Here is a 22062-nt window from a genome sequence, read left to right as displayed (position 1 = left end):
AAGTATGATGATGTTATACATGATTTTATGATAACATGTTGCTTGAATTTTTAAATTCAAGAGTTCTATCAATATGCCATATTGATAGGGGGAGTTTAGTTTAAACTCCGTCATCAATTGATTGTCATCATAAAAAAGGGGGAGATTGTTGAATCTCAAATTTTGAAGATAAAATCAATTGATGTGTTTATGATCTGATCTGCGTTTTGAGTGATACAGGAAGCTTCGATCAGGGAGAGATAATGAAAGCAGGAAGAATCATGTTGGGCCAGGGTAGAACATGTCAGAAGATTGAACGTCAAGCCGAAGGATCGGTCGACGTATCGGTAGAAGGCTTCGAGTCATGGGTTCAAGCATTAGGCCAAGAGCGGAAATTGCGCCAAGGAAATCAGAGTTGCGGAGGTCAACTGGCCAATTTGGTAGTAGGCCACAAGAGAGGACTATGTGCCGAAGAATCGGACGAAGCATCGATGAACCAATGACATGCCGGATAACATTTGATTCAAGCTTTATAATAATTATCTAGATCGAAGTAGGTTTTAAGTGTGTAGGATTAACTACGATAGTGATTAAGGCATAAAGCAAAATGAAGTCCCGGAGTCAAGAATGAGATTTCGTTGGGAGTTCGAGAGTTTGTCGGAAGTTCAGACGTTCGTCGGAAGTTCTATAGGAATTGACTAAGAAGTCCAATAGCTTACCAAAGAAGCTTGTCAGAACTCGCTAAAAAGATCATCATGAAGTCCAAGAGCTTGCTGAGAGTTTGCTGGAACATTATCGAGAGATCATCGGAAGTTTGCTAAAAGATAGCCAGAAGCTCGCCGGAAGAAACCTAGACTAATCGGACTTGATTTGCTTAGTGTATGTCTTAAAAATCATAGTTAGCATATAATTGAGTTAGAATTCAACCAACTTAATTAGGAGCCAATTGGGCTCAAGTTTGGGCTATGTTGAGCCAAGTAAAAGGCCCAAATAGTGACCTAACAAGTGACACCGTCGATGGCTCAATCTACGAGGCATAGTCTCTGAGAATATGTCAGGCGGTGGTACCGCCTCGACACAATCTTTTGGGTGATGGTACCATCAGATTGGGTGGTGGTACCGCCCAGTATTAATACTACAAGCGATAGTATCGCCCAGCACAGACGATGGTACCGCTAGTACCTCGAAAACCAAGGATGAGACACTTTTAGACTCTAAGTTTGAATTTACTTGAGACCTATAAATACTTCTCTCATCCCTGATTAACACACACAAGAACTGAGAGTAAAAAAGAAACAAAAATAATGTTGTAATCTTGTGAGAACTCCTTTCAAGCTCAAAATGTTAGTTTTGTTTAAAAGAGGAATAAAGGGGGTGTAAAGGTTCTCTTCTGAACCTATCAAAAAGAGAATCGAGTTGTAAGGATAGTTGATCTTCGTCCATTGAAAGAAGATCGTTAGTGAATGTCGGTGGCCTCGACAGAAGAGGAATTGAGAGTGGATGTAGGTCACGACGACCGAACTACTATAAAATTCGATTTACATTTTTATTCTTATAATTTATCTTTATTACAAACTGTCTTACTGCTTTCACTATGCTATGCTTTCACTATGCTTATGAACAAGATTTGAAGTTTTTCTTTCCGATATTGATTTTATCAAATGAAGAATTTTTCTAACCAGTGATTTTTTAAGGGATGAACTCCTTAGAAATGAAATGGTTAGAGAATTAGATCGACCAATAATAATTGTTTGAATGGATGTAAATGGATCTGCAATCAAGCTCAGCAGCAGCCTTATTCCTTGTCCTTGTACAAGTACAATTTATTCATGAGAGGCTGCTTCAATCACGATAGCCATGAAGGACATCAACGAAGACGGCGACAAAGAGTGAGGCCGTCGGCGATGGAGAGGTGGCAGATCTCCACCCGCGAGTCGGCAGCGAGGTACGCATTGAATTCCAAGATGGCATCCCGGCTCTCCATGATGTACCAGGGGAATGGTCGCTCCGCCATTGCCTCCGCCACCACCGAGCCATTCCAGAGCGTGTTGTCGTACCCGATGATGCCCCCCACCCTTACCATTTCCACCACCCTCTCATGGTAGTTCATATAGTTGCTCTTGTCTGCGTCCACAAACACAAAGTCGAACCATCCCTTGTATTTCTCCTGAAAGTAAAACACACACCCGGCCATGTACATCTCGATTCAATCCATTCAAACACTACATATCAAAGATTATTTCCTAGTACTCATTTTTTCTTATCATTTCTTTTACCATAATATGTGTACGATAAGTGGTTGAAATCAAATTGGAAAACGCACTAGTGAGTTTGTAATGCTTTCTCTCTCTTACCTCCTTCGTTAGTTCATTGAGGATGGGTAGAGCAAGGCCCTCGCGGAAGTCGACCTTGTGTGCCACCCCGGCGTTCTCGAAGAAGGGGAGTCCGAGCTCAAAGTTCTTACGATTAGTGTCGATGGCTATGATCTACACACGAGGAGAGCTGAGCTGTATCTCAATACCAATTGCATCGATCAAGAAAGCTGTTCGTGTTATAGAAAGGACTCTACCTCGCCATCGTGGGGGAGGCTGAGGGCGGTGGCGAGGAGGGAGTAGCCGGTGAACACGCCGATCTCCAGCGTCTTCTTGGCATTCATCAGCTTCAATAGCATGCTCAAGAATTGCATTTCATCTGGACCCGTTGCCATGACGTTCCTGGTCAATATCATTCCCAAATCGTAACAACTAATAGAACCATCAGAAACTGGAAGTATAATGGCAACAGGAGGATGGGCCATGAGACTCAAAGTCCAACTTTGAAGAGCAAACATGCGCAGATCACAGAAACGGTTTGTATATAGTGAAGAGTAAGTATATTATGCTGGCGGCGGTTGAGAAAATATTAGTCACCGAAATTAATGATGTGGGATGCACATATGGTGCAGTGACATGAAAGTGATACTAGTCCAAAATATGCTGACTCTTCCTAAAGTAGATCTCATGCAACCAAAAAAGTTTGAACTGTTAAAATCAATCATAAGAAATATAAAGGGCCACGTACTCGAGTTGTTACGTATTTTGGGAGAAATCTTCAATTTAACTGTTGCAACCATTCGATATTAGAGTAAAATGGCTCTTTAATTTCGAAAAGGATGACAAAATGCAATTAGGATGATTAAATTACACCACAAAACTTCTGGGATGATGTTTGTCAGTTCTCACTAACTTGACGTATGACTTGTTAAGAAAAGTTTCATATGTGAATGCGGACTAAGAATTAATCTTAAATTGCTAAGATCTAAAGAAAATGCAGCTATATACACATGTTTGAGGCATTAGCGATCGATCATCATGTATGGAAGCCTTGACTAAGTATCCCTCGAGCTTGAATTTTTCAAACTCTCAGCATGTTGTTGTTACTGTCGAGTAATCCGGATAAGCAAAGTGATGAGGTTACTGGGTAATGCAAACAATATTTATATGAACCGGTCCATATTTTATTGTAAGTAAAAGCCTCGGGATTGCACCGTGCGAGGGAGTTGAGAACACATATATTGGACCAGATCTGAAGGCTTTTAGTAGACATTGCTAATTTAGAAAACTGGATGAATTAAAGATGATTTCTTTTTGCTTAACCATTTTGTGAAATTCGAAGTTCCATTCTTATATATTTAGGGAGAAAAATAAAGTCACAAACTGATTAACTAATCACTCCAGATAATAATATATCTTCTTTTGTCAATGAAGTCTTACACAAGGGATGATTTTTTACTCATTTTTACGTAAGCAATACATATTTTAACCTTTACTGTAAAGAAAAACAAAACGAATAGCATCAAAAGCTGCACTTTCTATTCTTCCATAAATTAAGATTAATAGAGGCAAAAATTCATGTTCGTCACTAAAAAACAAAGGCGTAAACCGAAGATAAAAAAAAAAAAAAAAGCAACATGATTGTGTCTTAATTATTATGTTCAATAAAACCAGAAACGAATTGCCGGAGCTTGCCTGAGGTCTGTGGCTGTCATTTGCCGGAGCTCCCTCAATGCCTCGGGCTCACGAGGGTACACACTGGTCTCCATAATGTACTACAATGTACACCGCACAGGGCAAAACATACCCGTAGAGATCAGAGAGAGAGAGAGAGAGAGAGAGAGAAAGAGAGAGAGAGAGAGTATTTATCCTTTTCTGAGTGTATATGTACATGAACAAGTATACAAAAAGATCTCGGATAGAGGAGAGAGCGAGAAAGAAAAGGATAAACCTGGGAAAGTGCCTCGCTCTGCAGGATGCACCTTTGTTCCAGGATCGGCGGCAGTTCCTTGTCTCCTACTCCCTCAGATGATCCTGCCATAGCTGCTCTGCCTCACCTACTTCTTTCTCTCTTTGTGATACGAGGACGAGGAGAGCTGGGTGGTGATGTCCTCGAGGAGCTGAAGTATCGGATGGCCAGTAATACAGCACCATTCCGGCGTGATATATAAGGACTGCATGTACATTATTATAAGTACCACTTGATTGCGATGATATTAGACGAGATGACAAAGTCACATTTGGCCAATAAAAAAATTTTTGTCTAGGAAATTTTTCGTCATTAGTGACGAAGAAGATACTTGGAAACTAAATTATTTCTCCGACGATGAATTGTATTTATTGCAACTTGGTCGAAAATTATCATTAAGATGATAATAAGGGCAATGTGACAATTTCGGCGACATAGATGTTGTAAGAGTCTTAGAGATGAAAGAGTGGCGATTCTTTAGTAACGGACTGTTATGTCAATAATATTTCATAACATCATCAAAATTTTAATAATAATTTTAAGGATTCCCACTTGAGAGGTTCATAAAGTCAAAATATGGAATGTCCTTTTAAATATTGGAAGAAAGACCGAAGATTTACATTACAATTCTAATTTCACCCAATAATTCAATTTAAGGTTGATAAAATAATAACTTAGTACTATTTTTTTTTTTAAAAGTTACTAAAATAAAATATTTTAATTTATAATAATAAATAAATAGTATTTATATTTTTTCCTAAAACATAAACAACGAAGACGGAATTCGAACTCAAGACTTTGTGATAAATTATCAAAGTATTTATTATCAAAGTGTCGGACGAGGTTTCAAACTTTCAGCCTTTAGTAAATTAGTCTTATACACCACCATTAACCAATATTTAAGGTTGTAATATTGTTCCCATTATATAATTAGATCAACATAAAATAAAAGGAAATAACCTAAAATATCATGCTTTTTTTTTTTTAATGATAGTGGATCGAATTTGTTGGATTTTGTGTCTGGATCCACTTAAGTTGCATCAATTATATCATGATAATATATGATGTGAAAAAAAAAATTGATCACTATTATTAGCCTAATCACTGTTATATAATTTATCATGTAGTAATTCATAAACAGTTCCCATGGCATTGAAAATATTTTTTTTCCTGTCATATATATTATTGCAGTGACAATTCCTCTGAAAAATCTCTATTAAGACATTCAGATGGTTGGCACACAACTAATAGAAATAACTACTCCCTGGAGAGTATATCAGTGTATAATGAATGCTCTGTCAAACAGTATTGCAATTTAGAAAGGATGAAATCAGCTTCCAACACTTTCAAGATAATGTTTCTTACCCCACTATCTACAAAGAATTAAAAGAAGCACTTAAAATATCTGAAGTAACATCCACTAATATATATTTGTGTTTTCAATAAGATAATCCCGATATTTGTCATGGTGCTTCATGAAAAATCCTGGAATCATATTCTAACTTTGTTCTCCCGAAAACAACTTCCTCTTTTGACTACACTCGGCATCTTTCTTGTGTTCACACCGATCTGACATACTGGATGATGGTTTTCCGATGCAGTGACATTTCAGACTGCCGATGATATGTTCTTGTCCAAACTCTGAGTGAGCTGTCATTTGGCCACAAATAACAACGTAATGAAGCAATCTATCGTTATCATCATCGATGCATTGAATAGATTTGAACTGTGAAAATTTTGTCATCAGCAGAAGCCTTTTTGTTCATAATACCTCTCAGCAGTTTTATTGCACACTAAGAAAACTGCATGTTTTCATCAACTTGTATGCTAAGAATTTATACACGTCATTGTATGATTAGCTGAAGCTATTTCTTTGGTTTTCGGAACCAAAAAAAGAAAAACTGTAGCTGCTAATTTGGTGAGAAAGCAGACTACAGATTCTAAAGCCCAAAGAACTTCTTCGCCAACATCTGTCGGTTATCAATAAGGATTCAGATCAGCAACGCATAACACAGATCACCAGTTAGCTTCACTCTGAAGCTACTCCGCTAGTTAGCTGGGGAAGGGCTCATCCGATCTTCAAACAAAAGAAAGTCAATTCCAGCATGGTCGTTGACTCTTCGGTACATTGTCTCACGAAATGTCATCTGTATGGTCAAAGTCTATCCAACAAAATCAATCCGATTATTGACTTTTTATCTCACAAGAATAGTCAACTCCTTTCCGATAGTAACAGACAGGGTAATATTCTCCTTAGGAATTACACTTATCCACTCTATGACCAATTCCATTGATTTTTCTTCTTCTCTCATCCTCATCGACATGGTGGACTTAGAAAAGGCTTTTGACGCTTTCTGTTTGTGTGTTTTCCTTTTTTTCTCGACAGTTTTAAAACAATTAGAAAAGTTATTTTTCCTCCTATTATGGTTTGTTTGTCTCTTCTCTGCTTATCTTATCAATGACATATCTTCAAACCGGTTCCATATTCACAAGGAAATTAGGAAATAATATCCTTGTCTCATACAACATCCTTAATGCTTTTGTGAAGATTGTCTCTTTAGTCTTAAAGGTGCCAAAAATATCATATTTAATGTATGTTGATGATTTTCCTCTCACCATGAGAGACAATTTTAAATTATTTTTAAATCTTGCTAAAGCTCTTGACTTTATAAAATACTTCATTTAAAATAAATGATGTATGAAATACTTTAATATTTTTATTTAGCTAAAATAATATCCAAGTTTGATAGTCGATATAGCTTTATATCATATTCAAGGTTGGGACAAAAAAAAAAAAGAAGGTTTCCTCTCGTAGGGTGGAAAAATTATCCTCATCAATTTATTGAGTAACTTAGTTCCAACTTATTATCTTTTCAAGTCATGGGTCTGTGAAAAAATCCTTAGATAAATGACAAGAGTTCCTACACAATTTTTCTGGTATCCCTCCTCTAATGCTAACGACATGAGTCCCATAAGCTAAGATAGGATCTCTTCTCCTAAAGTGGATGGTGGCTTCGCAAATTAGAGATCTCATCTCATTTGGCAAAAATAACTAGCAGTATCAAAAAAATTCTCCATCTTCTTAACAAGAAAAACCTTTTCTGAATTAAGGTGTTGGTTGCTGGATATGGACAATAATTTTCTTCTCAAATCCTCCTGTAAAAACTCCTGCAAGCACACCATTCAAATAAATATTCAGTAATCTAAAACGTGGGTTGCATAATTTTATTGATAATGGCTCAATACTAATATTCAAATCCACCCATGATTAGATAGTATACCTTTCAACATGCTATCTTTCTCAATATTAATAGTACGTTGAATTTTCAGAACCGTTGTTCTAATGGAACATTCAAATTCAAACTTTGAATTGATGACATGACAAGAAGAATTACTTGGTCCGCTGAAATGTCATATGGTATCTTGTTGTTCCAAATTAATTTTTTATTCTCGAGTTGACATATATCTTATGTGCAAACTTTTTTTTTATGATTCTTCTAGACGTGTTCTTGAGTAGTTTTGCTAGATCTAGAGATCTACGACACTGTACAAGCCAACTTAAATATATATATTTTGTTCTTTAACAATTGGATTAAAGAGAGGCACATAAGAAGTAATAATAAGTGGGCTGTGGTTGCTGCGGAGAAATCGCAACTACCGCATTTTTCCGCAAAAACAACGCTAATCCATTCTCCCTTTGGTGCAAGAATTGCTGTCATTTGTAATGATTCCTCTGAAACTATCCTTCCAACTAAGTGGACCCCTAAGATTGTTACTTGCCTTCTCTGAAGGATGTTTGTCCTAACACTAATTAATCCATTCCAGTTGTGTAGGTTTTGGATTATGCAAAGCTCGCAATGAATGATCAAGAACATTTATATTGCACATTGATTATTCTCTAATCATCAAGCTAACTCCTTGGCATATTTCTTGCCTTGCTTGCTCTGCAGCAGCAAAGCATGTGAACACTGTGAATGTCGACAATGATTCTGGGAGTAACTTGCAGGTCTCAAGGCACACAGCACAGTCAACAGTGCCATGGACATTCTTCTCTCCTGCTTGGATTCCATAGAGAGGGTAGAGACAAGCCATCGCATGCATCAGCAGCACAAACCAAAGTACCATCTTCCTTGCAGATTTGGATTAGCAGCAACGGACTGCAAGCTTGCTGTTCGTACTATGCTGCTCAACTGTCATCAGCTGCTTTTTGGAGGAGGAAGTAGGATGTTTATATATAGATTAGCTCTCTTAATTTTGACATACATAATTTGAAGAATTAAACTTGTGATAAAAAAAAAATTCCTTCAAGAACTTGGGTTTAGTAAGTACTTATAATCTTAGTAACATCCTGATTTAGTATCATATTAGATATGGCTAATATTAGGATTGATATATAAGGATTAGGTGGATATATTACTGTTAACTTGGACTTAAATATTTTGAGTCAGTGATTCAATTTCAAAAAAATTAATAAGTCAATTATGTCATCATGTTATATTGTGATAATTGGTATAAAAAATTGATACCAATTATCAATTTTTATGAAGATTGATACATCAAAATCAGATTAGTAAAGAAACAAGGAAATTTGCCATCATTTTTTATGAAGATTTGAGCTATTACAGATTATTTCAAGTCATAACAAACTAATCGACTTTCTCTGGATCCTATCTTCTGTGTCTGCATCTCTCTTTTCTCTGAGATCTGATCATATGGGTTTGACACGTGATACAACACTCGTAAGCTTAAATTGATGGACTGAATTGGGTTATCAGTAATTCTTAGCTTAAATTATTGGGAGAGAGTACGTGATTTAAACTTATTACCTGCACCGAGACCATGTCAAAGCTTATGAATGGAACGATCAATAAACCTCGTAAGCTTAAGCTATTATGAAAGGGATCAAAATTGGGCCTTACGAGGAAAACAAACATAATATAACCCACAAGTTTTGATATTAGAGAATAAATCAGTCGAGTCTTCTGAGGTACCCAACACCTATCCAATCCTCTTAGGTCGAATCAAAATTAAGATGGTTACTAGTCGGATATGAGACAAATACTGATAGGTAAAAAGAACCAATTGAGCCAAGCTTGGCATGATACTATCCGTTGTCATTCTTAATTGAAATCAAAGCATCCGTTTTGCTTTTTGTAGAAACGTAATAATAGAGATACCACCACATACAAACCTACCACACTCGCAACACTTGTTCTTGTGCTGATGAGGAATTAACGTAGCACTCAAAAGTAACACACACACACACACACACACACACACACTCTTTCCATCCTTTAGAGAAACGGATAATATTATCTTACCATAAATTATTTAGAAATTTTCCCTTAAAATATTTTTCTTAAGAAAAAAGTCTATGCCTTAAATTTTCATAAAAGATTGGGATAAAAAGTAGAATATACCGATTTCGATTAAGAAACTAATAATAACATAATAGATTAAAATATATAATTTAGAAAAAACCTGAAAGCGCATAAACGTAAAAAATTCATACCGAGATTAATCAAAATTCATATTAAAAAATTCACCGGTATTATCTCTCTTATGTGAGTTGTGAGTTGATCGTAGAGTAACTTGACTTAGCCTCTTTTAGTGAATTGAATAGAAAAACTAAATTAAAAAAGTATGTTTCATGAAAAAAATAAAAGAAGAGAAAAATATGTGAATCTCTAAATCTACGAATTGGGACTATTTAGTATTCCAATCTATAGAGACTAAAAAATACTCCAAGGGTTTCCATAAAAAATCCTTTCATACAAGGATTATTATAACTATCCAATTTAATTAAATAAAATTTTAAAATTTAAGAAAAATATTTCAAACATAAAATGCTATCATATCAACAAAAGATAAATTTCAAAAGAAACTATGTAAATATCTAAATGACCAACCATGGATTCGATGATCCTTTCTTTGTTCGAAGCTACTAATTTGTTAAATGCATTGAGAGTCCTCTCATTTTCTAAGTCTTTTGTTTCGATACTAAAGGGATGAATTAATGTTTTTATAAAAATTATATCGATTCAAAAATCTTATTCAATAAAGCCCTTATCAGAAAAATATTTAAACGTAGAGTGTAAGCAAAAGCAGTGGATAGTTTAATCAATTAGCAACAAAAGTAAAGGGAAAGAGACCTACGTTCACTCCCGATTTATCTTCCGTTAAGACACTGACTTATACTAACGATCTTCTTTCAATAGACAAAGATTAACTACCCTCTTACAACTCTTTTTTTCTTTTAACAGACCTAAGAGAGAACCTTTACCTCTTTTTATAAAGTAACTCTCACACACTTCCCTTAGATTAACTTCTAAGCTTAAGGAGGAGAGAACTCAACGTTTTGGCAAAGTTTTCTTAGTTTTTCTCTTAAGAATTATTTCTCCTTTCTTGCTGCCCAAGTGGGGTATTTATGAGCCCTAAATAGTTTCAAAAATAGAGATAAAATTTAAATTTTCTAGTCTTCCGTATATGGGCGGTACCACCACCTGCATTAGGCAATACTACCACTTGCTAGTCTTATTAGGATCGAGATGGCACAAAGAGAGAGGGGGGGGGGGTGGATTAGTGTAGCGAATAAAAATATCGATTTAAAAATTTTCATATATTAAAAAAACTGATCTCGGAAGATTGTTTGAAAGCTTGTTTGTTCGTAAGTGTAGTAAAAGCCAAGTAAGGTGGAAGTGAAGCAATTGCAAATGTAAGTAAATGATAATAATAGAAATACAAACCAGAATTTATAGTGGTTCGGTCGTTGTGACCTACATCCACTTCCGATTCCTCATTTGTCAAGGTCACTGACATCCACTAATGGTCTTCTTTCAAAAGGCAAAGACCAACCACCTCTTTACAGCGCTTTCTACTTTTCACGAGTTTAGGAGATAACTCTTACAACCCTCACACCTCTCTTGAATGATTACAAAGCTAAGGAGAGAGAGGAGAAGGACTCTTTTCACTTTTACAATAATTTTAACACCCCAACACTTAGGAATTTTCAACACTTTGATTGCACTTTTGTTACCTTTTTATGCAAAAAAAAAAAAAGGGTCGGATCTTTATAGACCCCAATGGCTTTATAATTAGAGCTAAAAAGTGTCACATCCCCAGATTTCGGGGTATTGATAGTACCACCATCATTATTAGGTAGTACTACCGCCTACAGATTGATACTGAGTGGTGCCATCGCCTAGTCTGGGTGGTACGACCACTTGACAGAGCTCGGAAACTGAGATCTAGCGGTACCATCGCTTGACAGCATTAACTACCGATGGTACCACCACCTAGACAACTTGGAAGACTGAGTCACCAAGCGGTGCCACCACCGGTCATGACTTCAAGTACTAAATGGGCTATTCAATCGGCCCAATTTAGCCCTGTTAAGGGCCTAGTGTTGAATCTTGGATTTTGATGATGAAGTCAATTGTCATTTGTTGATCTAATCTATATCTCGAGAAAAGTATACAGGATTAACTACGATGGCAGTAAGACATATAGCAGGTGTTGTGCTGGAGTTATGATCAAGATCATGTTGGAAGTATGAGAGTTCGTCGAAAGTCTGAAAGTTCGTCGGAAGTTTTACGGGAACCAGCCGAGAAGTCCAGGAGCTTGCTATAGAAACTCGTCGGAACTCACTAAGAAGATCATCGCGAAGTCCAGGAGCTTGCTAGGAGTCCATTGGAGCATCGTCAAGAGGTCGTCAGATGTTCATTGGAAGTTCGTCGGAAGCTCGTCGGAAGAAGCGATTAATGCACCGGAATACGAATTGCAGTAATGATGTCTTAATTATCGTAGTTAGAGTATAGATTAAGTTAGGATTGGGAGGTGATCCTACTAACTTAATCAGGGGCCAACTGGGCCCTTAATAGACCTAAATTGGGCTGAATGGAATAGCCCATTCGGACCTAGAATTCCTGGCTGGCGGTGGCACTGCCCAGGAGGCTCGGTCTCCCAGGGATTTTGGGCGGTAGTACCTCCCTTTCAAGCGGTGGCACCACCGGCAGTTATTGCTGCCAGTGATGATACTGCCAGAGCTCGATCTCCGAGCTCTATCAGGCAATGGTACCGCCCTAGGCAGACGGTAGTACCGCCAGAGCTTGGTCTCTAAGCTCTATCAGGTGGTGGTACCGCTAGCTCTATTTTCAAACTCATTGGGGCCTATATAAACCCCACCCTTTCCTGCATGAAAGGGTAACGAAAACTTGATATTATCTTGAGTCTTTGAGGCCTTAAAAGTGTTGTAAAAGCTAGAGTTCTCCTTCTTTGTTCTAAGTGTTGAGATCATTCAAGAGAGGAGTGAAACTTGTAAGGGTTGTCTCCTAAGCCCGTCAAAAGGAGAAAAGTTGTAAAAGGGTGGTTGGCCTTCGCCTATTGAAGGAAGGCCTCTAGTGGACGCTGGTGACCTCGTCGGAGGAGGAAGCCGATAATGGATGTAGGTCACGTTGACCGAACTACTCTAAAATCTCAGTTTGCATTTACTTTGAGCATCTTTCCTTTATAGCAAACTACCTCTCCTCCTTACTATGCTTTAAATACATCTACATTTTCTTTGACGTAAAACATCTTCCGAGATCAGCTTTCTACGAAGACTTTACGAAATCTACGTTTTTGTGATTTACACTATTGCAAATCACCTTAGTCTTCTCTTGCATTTTCATTTAAGACTTCAAGCACAAATTCCTTCCGAAACGAATTGAGTTGAATCGACTTTAATCAAAATAAGGTTTTTGAAATTGTGATAGTTTTTTGCTGCACTAATTCACCCCCGCCCCCCTCCCCCCCCCCTCTTAGTGCGCTCTTGATCCAAACAATTGGTATCAGAGCAAGGTTCACTCTCAGTTGGATTAAAACCCAAGAGAGATGACATTTACTAGGAACTAAAACGGTCACTCAATTACACGTCCGCCCATGTTTAATGGGACGAATTACACCTACTGGAAGACTCGAATGAGGATCTTTCTTATTTCTATGGATTTTGAGCTTTGGAATATTATAGAAAATGGATTTCAAAAGTCTTCTCTTCTAATGATCGATTGGAATGAATTAGAGAAGAAGACTTTCGCTCTAAATACAAAGGCTATGAATGTCTTATTTTGTGCACTAGATAAAAATGAGTTCAATCATGTTTCGATTTGTGAAACTGCTTTTGATATTTAGCACACACTCGAAGTGACTTACGAAGGCACGAGTAGAGTGAAAGGAGTCAAAAATCAACCTTTTAGTACATTCTTATGAACTATTTTGAATGAAACCGAGTGAGACCATAGGAGACATGTATACTAGTTTTACGGATATCGTCAATAGTCTGAAAAGACTCGGTAAAGGTTTTTCAGATTTTGAGCTCGTTAATAAAGTTTTAAGATCCCTTCTAAAGAGTTGAGACCCTAAAGTCACGGCCATTCAAGAGACCAACGATCTAAACAACTTTCCTCTTAAAGAATTAATTAGGTTACTAATGACCTATGAAATGACATGCAAAGCTCATGAAGAGCATGAGGACACCCTTCCAAAGAACAGGAACAATATGGCACTTAGAACACAAGAAGATCACTTAAGAGAAAACTCAAGTGATGAGGACTTTGATGATGACTTGGCACTTTTAACAAGAAAATTTAAAAAATTTATTAAAAGAAATAAATATAAAAATGACACTAAAAATAAATTTGAACCCAAAAAGGATCAAGTAATTTATTATGAATGCAAGAAGCCGAGATACTACAAAAGTGAATGTCCCTAAGCTAAGAAGAGGACACAAAAGAAGAAAGTGCTCAAAGCAACATGGGATGACTCAAGCACATCCGGAGAGGAGGTATCAAGTTCAATTGATGCAAATTTATCATTTGATGAATTATTAAATGCTTTCCATGATTTATTTGATGATTACAAAATAATTAGTAGAAAATATAAATTATTAAAAAAGGAGCATGAATCTCTTGTTAGTAATTTCGATAAATTAAAAATTGAGCATAATGATAGCTTAGCTCCATGTACGAAATGCCATAATTTAGAAATAATTCAAAAGGAGAACTTGCTACTCAAGGATACCTTAAAGAAATTTGAGGTTGGTAGCAAGTCTTTAAACATAATAATCCTTACCAATAAGGGTCACGTTCATAAAAGAAGTGGAATCGAATTTGTGAGAAGCTCTCATCAAAATCCAACCACCTTTACTAAAGGCCCTATCTTGCATATTTCGCATCAAAATAAATACAACTTTTATTGCATACATGGATATAGAGCTTATCATTGTCCATTCATGAAGGTTGGTCCAAACAAATTGATTTGGGTTCCTAAAGGAACCATAAAGAACTCCATGCAACATGATAAGCAATTTAGATCGGTTTTTGAGGCACCCAAGGTCAATTAGGTACCTAAAAATCATCCTCTTTTTTAGAAATGTATACCATCACAAGCTAGAAGCAAGAGATGATATCTTGCTTTTTGGGTGCTCTAGGTTTATGACCAGAGATCCAAAATGACTCATAATGCTCTCTAGCTAAAATGACAAAAAGAGGATCACTAGAATTAAAACTATCAATTGCAAAATGATACTTATATTCTATATATTAATGATGGAATCTTGTAAAACACTTTAAGTTTGATCCTTCAAAATTTTGAATCTTGTAAACTCTTATGCATAAATTCCCCTTTACATATCCTCCGAATTTCTGAATTTATCGGATACATTCCTCCCTCAATTCTTTCGGATCCAACTATATCTTACAAGATCATGAACTTACAGCTTACGATGCTTGCATGATGAGTCATAAACATATTGAAAACATATAAGCTCTATATTACATTTGAGTAGAGTATACATTTCACAAGATCGATCATGAACGTATGAATTTTCTCATCTTATGATGTGAATCTTTACATTATTATGTAATTAGGGATGTGTGCTCCACAAACAAATACTCCCTTCAAATTGAAATCACCCACATCAGCCCACACACCCTTGTAAATAGTGCTAACTGCCTGTAGGCGGTGGCACTGCCTAGCTGGCGGTAGAATCGCCAGCTGTCACGGGTGGCAGGCGATTGCACCACCCAGCCAGCGGTGCCACCACCCGCAATCTGCCCTATTTTAAAACCGAGCTAGGGCCAGTGGTAGGACTGACCCCAACTCTTTTTTCACTCCTCGTTACAGCTCTAAACCCTCCTTCAACTCTATTCTCTCCCTCTAGCTACCCAAAACTCTCTATTTCCTGCAAGATCAAGGATTAATCCTACATCTACTTGAAGATCTCAATTAAGGTATTCTCTAAAAGGCCTTGATTTCTCTTTTGTATCATATACTCTTGCTCATTATTTATCTTCATAATAACAGTATTTATGGGTTCTAGAAGATTCTCTAGGGACAAAGGGAAGAGGAGATTAGAAGAAAATTATGATTCCACACTTTTTGATTCAAATGAGTATACCCTAAAGTTTGCATCCATAAAATTTAGGAATGTTCATAAGGGAAAATATGTTGATTTAAATGAACTAAGTGATTTAGAACCTATTCAATGGTTTACAAATCTAGACCTTCTCCCAATCCTACAAATAAGTGAACCTATCTATCCTAGACTTGTTAGGTTATTTTATAACAATCTACATGTAGATGAAGAAGAAAGGGTGTCTACCTATCTTTTAGGATGTCATATATTCATTACAGATAAATCTATTTGGGACATCATAGGCATCCCGGTAAAAGAAAGAGGTTGTTATTTTAGAGGACAATGGGATGATGAAATAGTTGGTACCACGTATGTTGATGCCTTAGGAACAATTTTTGGCAATCCCAACTTAATGATACTTCCAAAAAGCTATGAAAATTTATTACCATTAAGTACCAAAATACTTCATTACATCTTTATTAGTATCATTCTCCCGAAATAATACCATCACAATGAAGTAAGTAAATGGAATTAGGTACCATGTATTGGATCATGAAAGGATATAACAACTGTTTTGATTACCGTATCTAACAAAACATGATAGAAATATCTAAAAAGGACATGATGCTTCTATATGATAGCATAATCACTAGAATACTTCATGCCTACGATATTGCAATTTCACTCGACGAAGAAGTTATAAAGCTAGATAGATTTAGCATCATAAATAAAAATCTACTACGACGGATGAAATGTATATTTAGAAATGGTATGTGGGTTAGAATACCTAGAAGAATCGTTCCCCCTCAACCAGAACCAGAACCGGAAACACCAATCTTTAAGGGTAATCTATCTCCTCCAACTGGTCCCTTTGAGGAATCACATCCAGTAGAGCAAGCACCTCCATCATCTATCGAAGACATAGGGATTCAGATGGATCGCTTTGAACAAAGACAAGATCGGCTTGAACATCGACAAGATCAAATCCTATCTGAGCTGCAACAGATTCACCGATAGTTTAACACATTGTTTAGACATTTTAACTTTCCACCACCTGAATGAGCATATATATGTATTTAGAAAAATTGGACACAATTCCTTCGTATCATGTTGTAAAACTATGTTGTTGTAAACTTTTTATGCTATTCACTTTGATCGCAATGCCACTTACTTTGATGATCACAAGTCCTTGATATGTTTAACTATTGGTATCTACAACTTGATGTATTATTTGGTGAGCATTTACGGAGTTAGGAATATTAATGTTGATTAAACTTTGTACTAGTCATAGGTGCCCAGCAAGCCAATCACGTGAGTGATGGCACGTGTGACTTGATACAGAATCTTTTTGCTTATTATATTTTGGCATATATCACTTTATAACTATTGCATATACGCATATATATATTGTGATGTCCTTGGATTTGTGCAATGGGAATCAGATCGTGATGAGATCACGATAATAAGATCGATTCACCTTTAAACACATCCTAAATAATCCCGGTCATAGGTTACTTGAGAGGGACATCGTGATAACCGGACAGACTGGTGTGTTGTATACCCATCTATATGATGGATGTAGCTGGTCTCATAGCTGCTCATGTAGGGACACTAGGGGTACAGTATAGGTGCTCATAGGAGAATGAGTTCACTGATTGATCCGCTTACGGAATGGTGGATGGTTGATGATGCCTTATTATCAGATAGCGATTCCGTAGTCCTAGTGGTGTATCTGGTCCTTAGACTTGAGACGCCAAGGATGTCCTGTATGAGTGCTCCACTCTTTGATACCAGACTTATAGGTTAGGCTGTTCCAGATCTAGTACAGCTGGTCATTGGGAGTGGTAGTCGACCTTACGAGGGCTATTGAGTGTCGATAGAGGATCATCCACTCTCGGCGTCATGAGAGGAATATCCCATGTGTTCTTGCTCAGACAAATCCCTAGCTAGGGTCATTCGGGTTGAGAGAGAAAGGTTTCACCGGGAGAATCCGATTAGAGCGAGACTCGACTAGAAACCGTATGGGTCTGACAGCACCATGCTCGATATATAGTCTCTGGGATATTAGATGGATGAGGGACTATAGGTACACGGTAACTGAGGACAGACAGGTCCAATGGATTGGATTCCCCTGTATCGTTTGGGGACTACGGCGTAGTGGCCTAGTACGTCCGTAGTTGATGAGTCAAGTGAATTATTACAGAGATAATAATTCACTGAGTTAGAAGGAGTTCTGACAGGTATGACTCACGGCCAGCTCGATATTGGGCCTAGAGGGTCACACACATATGGTAGGCATTGCGATGAGTAGAGGTTCGGATATGAGATATCCGACGGAGCCCTTGTCTTATTGGATGCAGATCCAATACCCACTAGAGGAGGAACCATTAGGGTTTGATAGGGGACCTCTATAAATAGGAGGGATTCAGAGCCTCAAAGGCTAGAGCCTTTACTTGCCTCTCCTATTCTCCTCTCCCTCTCCACCTCAGAGAAGGCTTGGAGCTTTGAGGAGCGTCGTCGCAACCCTACTGTGTGGATCACCGCTAGAGAGGAGGACACTTGACCTCCTTCACCCTCTCCTAAAGATCTGCAAGGAAATAGGGATATATGATCTCCCTAGGTAACACAATCTACTCTATACGCAGTTTTAAGTTTAGCGAATTTTGCGCACCAATCTTCGCACGACGATGAACATCTCTTTGGGAATTGGGGATTTTGTTTTCTTGTTCTTCCGCTGCGCATGTGATGTCGCCCCCAAGATTTCCCAACAGTGGTATTAGAGCTTGGTTGTTCGTGCGAATGATTGGTTTTGAACTGTGTGTGTTGTGTTTAGGAAGAATTTTGACGTCAAAATCGTTGACGCAAAAACAAGGAAGGGCAGCAACAATTGCTGCCCTCGATCTGTGTGTGTGCAGCGTAGCTGAAGGCAGGCAGCACAGGGGTTGCGTCTACAACAGCCGACCGGCGGCCTGCTTGCAGCAGGCTTGCGTCCGGCGGGGCTGGCAGCCCGCGGGCAGAGGCGCCTACGGCGCCTGCCGCCGTTGCTCCCGCGGGTGAAACCCCCCCACAGGGGCGGCCGCCCGACGGGACTGCACCGCCTGCGAGCGTTGCCCCGTGGGCAAAACCGCCCGCGGAGGTGGCGGCGCCCTAGGGGTGCCAACCTACAGGGGCAGCACCGCATGCGGGCGTTGCCCCGCCGGCAGAACCGCCCATAGGGGCCCCCACCTACAGCGGTAGTGTCGCCAACGGGCGTGCCGCCTGCAGGCGAGGGGAGCGCCCTCGCCTCGCTGCACAGGCCGCCGCCAGCAGGGTGGCGGCGGTGGCAACAGTAAAGGGGAGTAGGGCATTAGGGTTTTCTAGGCAAAAGATAGTTTTGCCCCTTGGAATTTGAGAAATTCCAGTTTCTGTCTTTTGTCCAAATTATGAAAATACCCCTATGAATTCAAAAATTCCCTATATGTCCCTGATTTCATAAAATACTAATTAATTAAAAGGTTTAGTTGATTATTATTTTTTATCATTATCTAGTAGTCCTACATGATGATGATTATTTATACATGTGATGTATGATGTGTGGACGGATGATCATGGACCGTGTGATGTGTGTACTTGTGATTATTATTATTGAGGTCTGCGAGCCTCCATTATATTTCTCGTTTATTGTCGGGCCTGCGTACCTATGATTAAGTTGTAATCACATGAGGAGGCACAGCGGGAGCGTGGATGCGATAGTGGGACCCACGAGACGGACGATCACGATGCATGAAGATGCATCAAGATGTCGACGGAACCGACGGGGACGAGATGGACGATCACAGGGCATGGAGATGCACCGTTGCACACATAGATCTTGATGTGAGTGATTAGGCCTACTGGCTCGGGCCTAATCACATTAGGTTTGTTCCATGATCATCTAGTGTGATTGCTTATACACATACTATATATATATATATATATATATATATATATATATATATATATATATATATATATATATATATATATATATATATATATATATATATATATTTGCATGCGATGTAGATATATATTAAATATGCATATGTGTGACATGTCATATTAGGAGACCAAATCATAAAAACATCCCTATCGATAATATTAAGTCAGTAAACGTGAAGCAATTAGATTAACTCACATGGCCTTCCATCATTATAAGTAGGAACCGATTCCTGATGTAGGTTGAGTTGGTTGAGTCCCTCGAGACTCACCTATATCACGATTCGCTATCTTGCTTACGACAGAGATGCCACCGGTGACCTGAGGGCATGGTATGCTTGGTCGAGTCCTCGAGGGTATATCATCAAATCAGACTCATCTTGTAACGAAGGTATTAACTTAACCGAGCATCATGGTTGGTCAAGTCCCTCGAGACCATAGTGATTTGGAGGCCAAACAGGACGGGAATCACAAGGAGTTATGATCGGTAATAGTTGCCTACCTTTTAGGCTTAGTGTGATTGGTCGAGTCTCTCGAGGTTACACTAAGATGCTGATTGGATCCTGATCCCCACTAGAAGTCTGTCGGAGACTTTTGTTTCATGTGCTGAGGGTGTCGCGTGACTCGTTAGTAAAATAGTGGGAGCATATTAAGATAGAAGTCCATATCTTGATAGTTTATTTCTTGCAAAATCTGCATGTTATTCATTTCTGCTGCATCTTTATTTTCAGAAAATATCACTTTTAAATCCCTTATGTGGCATATTTGATGTCAACTGCCTCACTGGTCCAAATTATACGGATTGACTTTGTAACTTGAGAATTGTTCTCATAGCGAAGAAAATCGTGTACGTCCTTGATACAATGATGCCTACGCCCAAAGAAGGGGCAAGCGAGGATGAGATCACTCGCTACGTGAAATACATTGATGACTCCACTCTTGCTCAGTGCTATATGTTGGTGTTAGAACCCTTACAGATTCTAAACTTGGGGTTGATCTCTTTAGGGGATCGGCCTCCTTGGAACTCTATAGGGGTTCCTCCCTCCAAGTTGCTGCTCAAAGGCTGCAGAAAAGATTCATCTATTGCTTAAGAAAAGAGAAGGAATACATGGCTATTTATAGGGCTTCTAAACCCTAACTCCTAATAGGACTCTTACTTTAGACTCTTACTTCTAACCAACTCCTAATAGGACTCCTACTCAAGACTCCTATTCCCTTACAACTCTTAATTCTTCTCTAAGAAAAAACCTCCTACATGAATGTCCCTCTTAATTAGGACTCTCTTAGCTAGAGTCCTAACAGAATGTCCTTCTCAATTAGGACTTTCCTAGCTAGAGTCCTAACAGACCCGCCCGTCCTCTTCAAATCAGCCTTGTCCTCAAGGCTGAGATTCCATGAACTCAGGGAACCGGGTCTTCAGCTCCTCATATGGTTCCCATGTGGCATCTTCAAGTAGTAGATTATTCCAATGCACTAGTACTTCAATAGAGGGATGTTAGCGACGCATCACGATCCTGCGATCGAGGATGGCTTGTGGTTGGGCTTGAATAACTCCATCCTTAGTTGTGTTGGGCAGTTGGATCTAGGGTGACTCGTGTTCTCCCAACTTGGGCTTTAGGCATGATACATGGAAGACAGGGTGAATTTTGGCATCCTTAGGTAATTTAAGTCTGTACGCCACGACTCCAATACGCTCTGTGATCTGATAGGGCCCATAAAAACGTGGGGATAGCTTCATGGAGGCTCGAGTGTTGATAGAGAGTTGCTTGTATGGTTGTAGGCGAAGATAAACCCAATCTCCCATTGAAAATTCTCTTTCACTTCATCGTCTGTCGGCTTGCTGCTTCATTCTGGCTTGAGCGGTAGAGAGATTATCTTTTAATAGTTGTAAGAGTTTGTCCCTATCAATCAATTCTTGGTCAATCTGATCTACCTTGGCCGAGCCAATTACATACTTTGGAATTATAGGGGCTGGTCGACCATACAATGCTTCATAAGGGGCACATTTTGTAGATGAATGATATGTAGTATTATACCACCATTCGGCCCAGGGAAGCCATTTCGCCCACTCTTTTGGTCGGTCGCTAGCGAAACACCGGAGGTACATCTCTAAGCACCTATTTACCACCTCTGTTTGGCCGTCAGTTTGTGGATGATACGCTGTGCTCATCTTGAGTTTGGTGCCTTGTAACTGAAATAACTCAGTCCAAAATTTACTAGTGAAGATCCTATCACGATCACTTACAATAGACCTTGGCATCCCATGCAGTGTAACAATATTTTCTATGAAAATCTAGGCAATACTAGCAGTAGTGTAGGGATTTCTCACAGCACAAAAATGAGCATATTTCGTAAGTCGATCAACCACCACGAGAATCATGATTTTACCTTTGGAAGATGGCAGCCCTTCAATGAAGTCCATGGAGATGTCAGTCCACACTGAGTCTAGTATG

At 38.6% G+C, this 22062-nt stretch overlaps 1 protein-coding gene across 1 annotated transcript; it reads right to left on the bottom strand.

The window, feature by feature from the left end:
- Positions 1–1735: 1735 nt before the first annotated feature.
- LOC135651209 (caffeoyl-CoA O-methyltransferase-like) lies at positions 1736–4426 on the bottom strand. Its single transcript, XM_065171120.1, has 5 exons — positions 4243–4426; positions 3987–4066; positions 2549–2693; positions 2334–2465; positions 1736–2146 (listed from the first exon to the last, which is right to left on the bottom strand). Exons 1-5 carry the CDS (start codon positions 4330–4332, stop codon positions 1847–1849), a joined length of 747 nt encoding a protein of 248 aa, XP_065027192.1. The 5' UTR covers positions 4333–4426; the 3' UTR covers positions 1736–1846.
- Between the last annotated feature and the right edge of the window lie 17636 nt (positions 4427–22062).

This window comes from Musa acuminata, chromosome BXJ3-10 (assembly GCF_036884655.1).
Source record: "Musa acuminata AAA Group cultivar baxijiao chromosome BXJ3-10, Cavendish_Baxijiao_AAA, whole genome shotgun sequence".
NCBI classification, from domain to species: domain Eukaryota; kingdom Viridiplantae; phylum Streptophyta; class Magnoliopsida; order Zingiberales; family Musaceae; genus Musa; species Musa acuminata.
This window is presented reverse-complemented; position numbering and strand designations above follow the sequence as displayed.

Excerpts from the sequence above, each read along its gene's own strand:
- LOC135651209 (XM_065171120.1), bottom strand. The coding sequence starts at position 4,332 with ATGGCAGGATCATCTGAGGGAGTAGGAGACAAGGAACTGCCGCCGATC. Across the intron at positions 2,694-3,986 it reads ATGACAGCCACAGACCTCAG|GAACGTCATGGCAACGGGTC; the intron begins GCAAGCTCCGGC and ends GATATTGACCAG. Across the intron at positions 2,147-2,333 it reads TCAATGAACTAACGAAGGAG|GAGAAATACAAGGGATGGTT; the intron begins GTAAGAGAGAGA and ends TTTTACTTTCAG.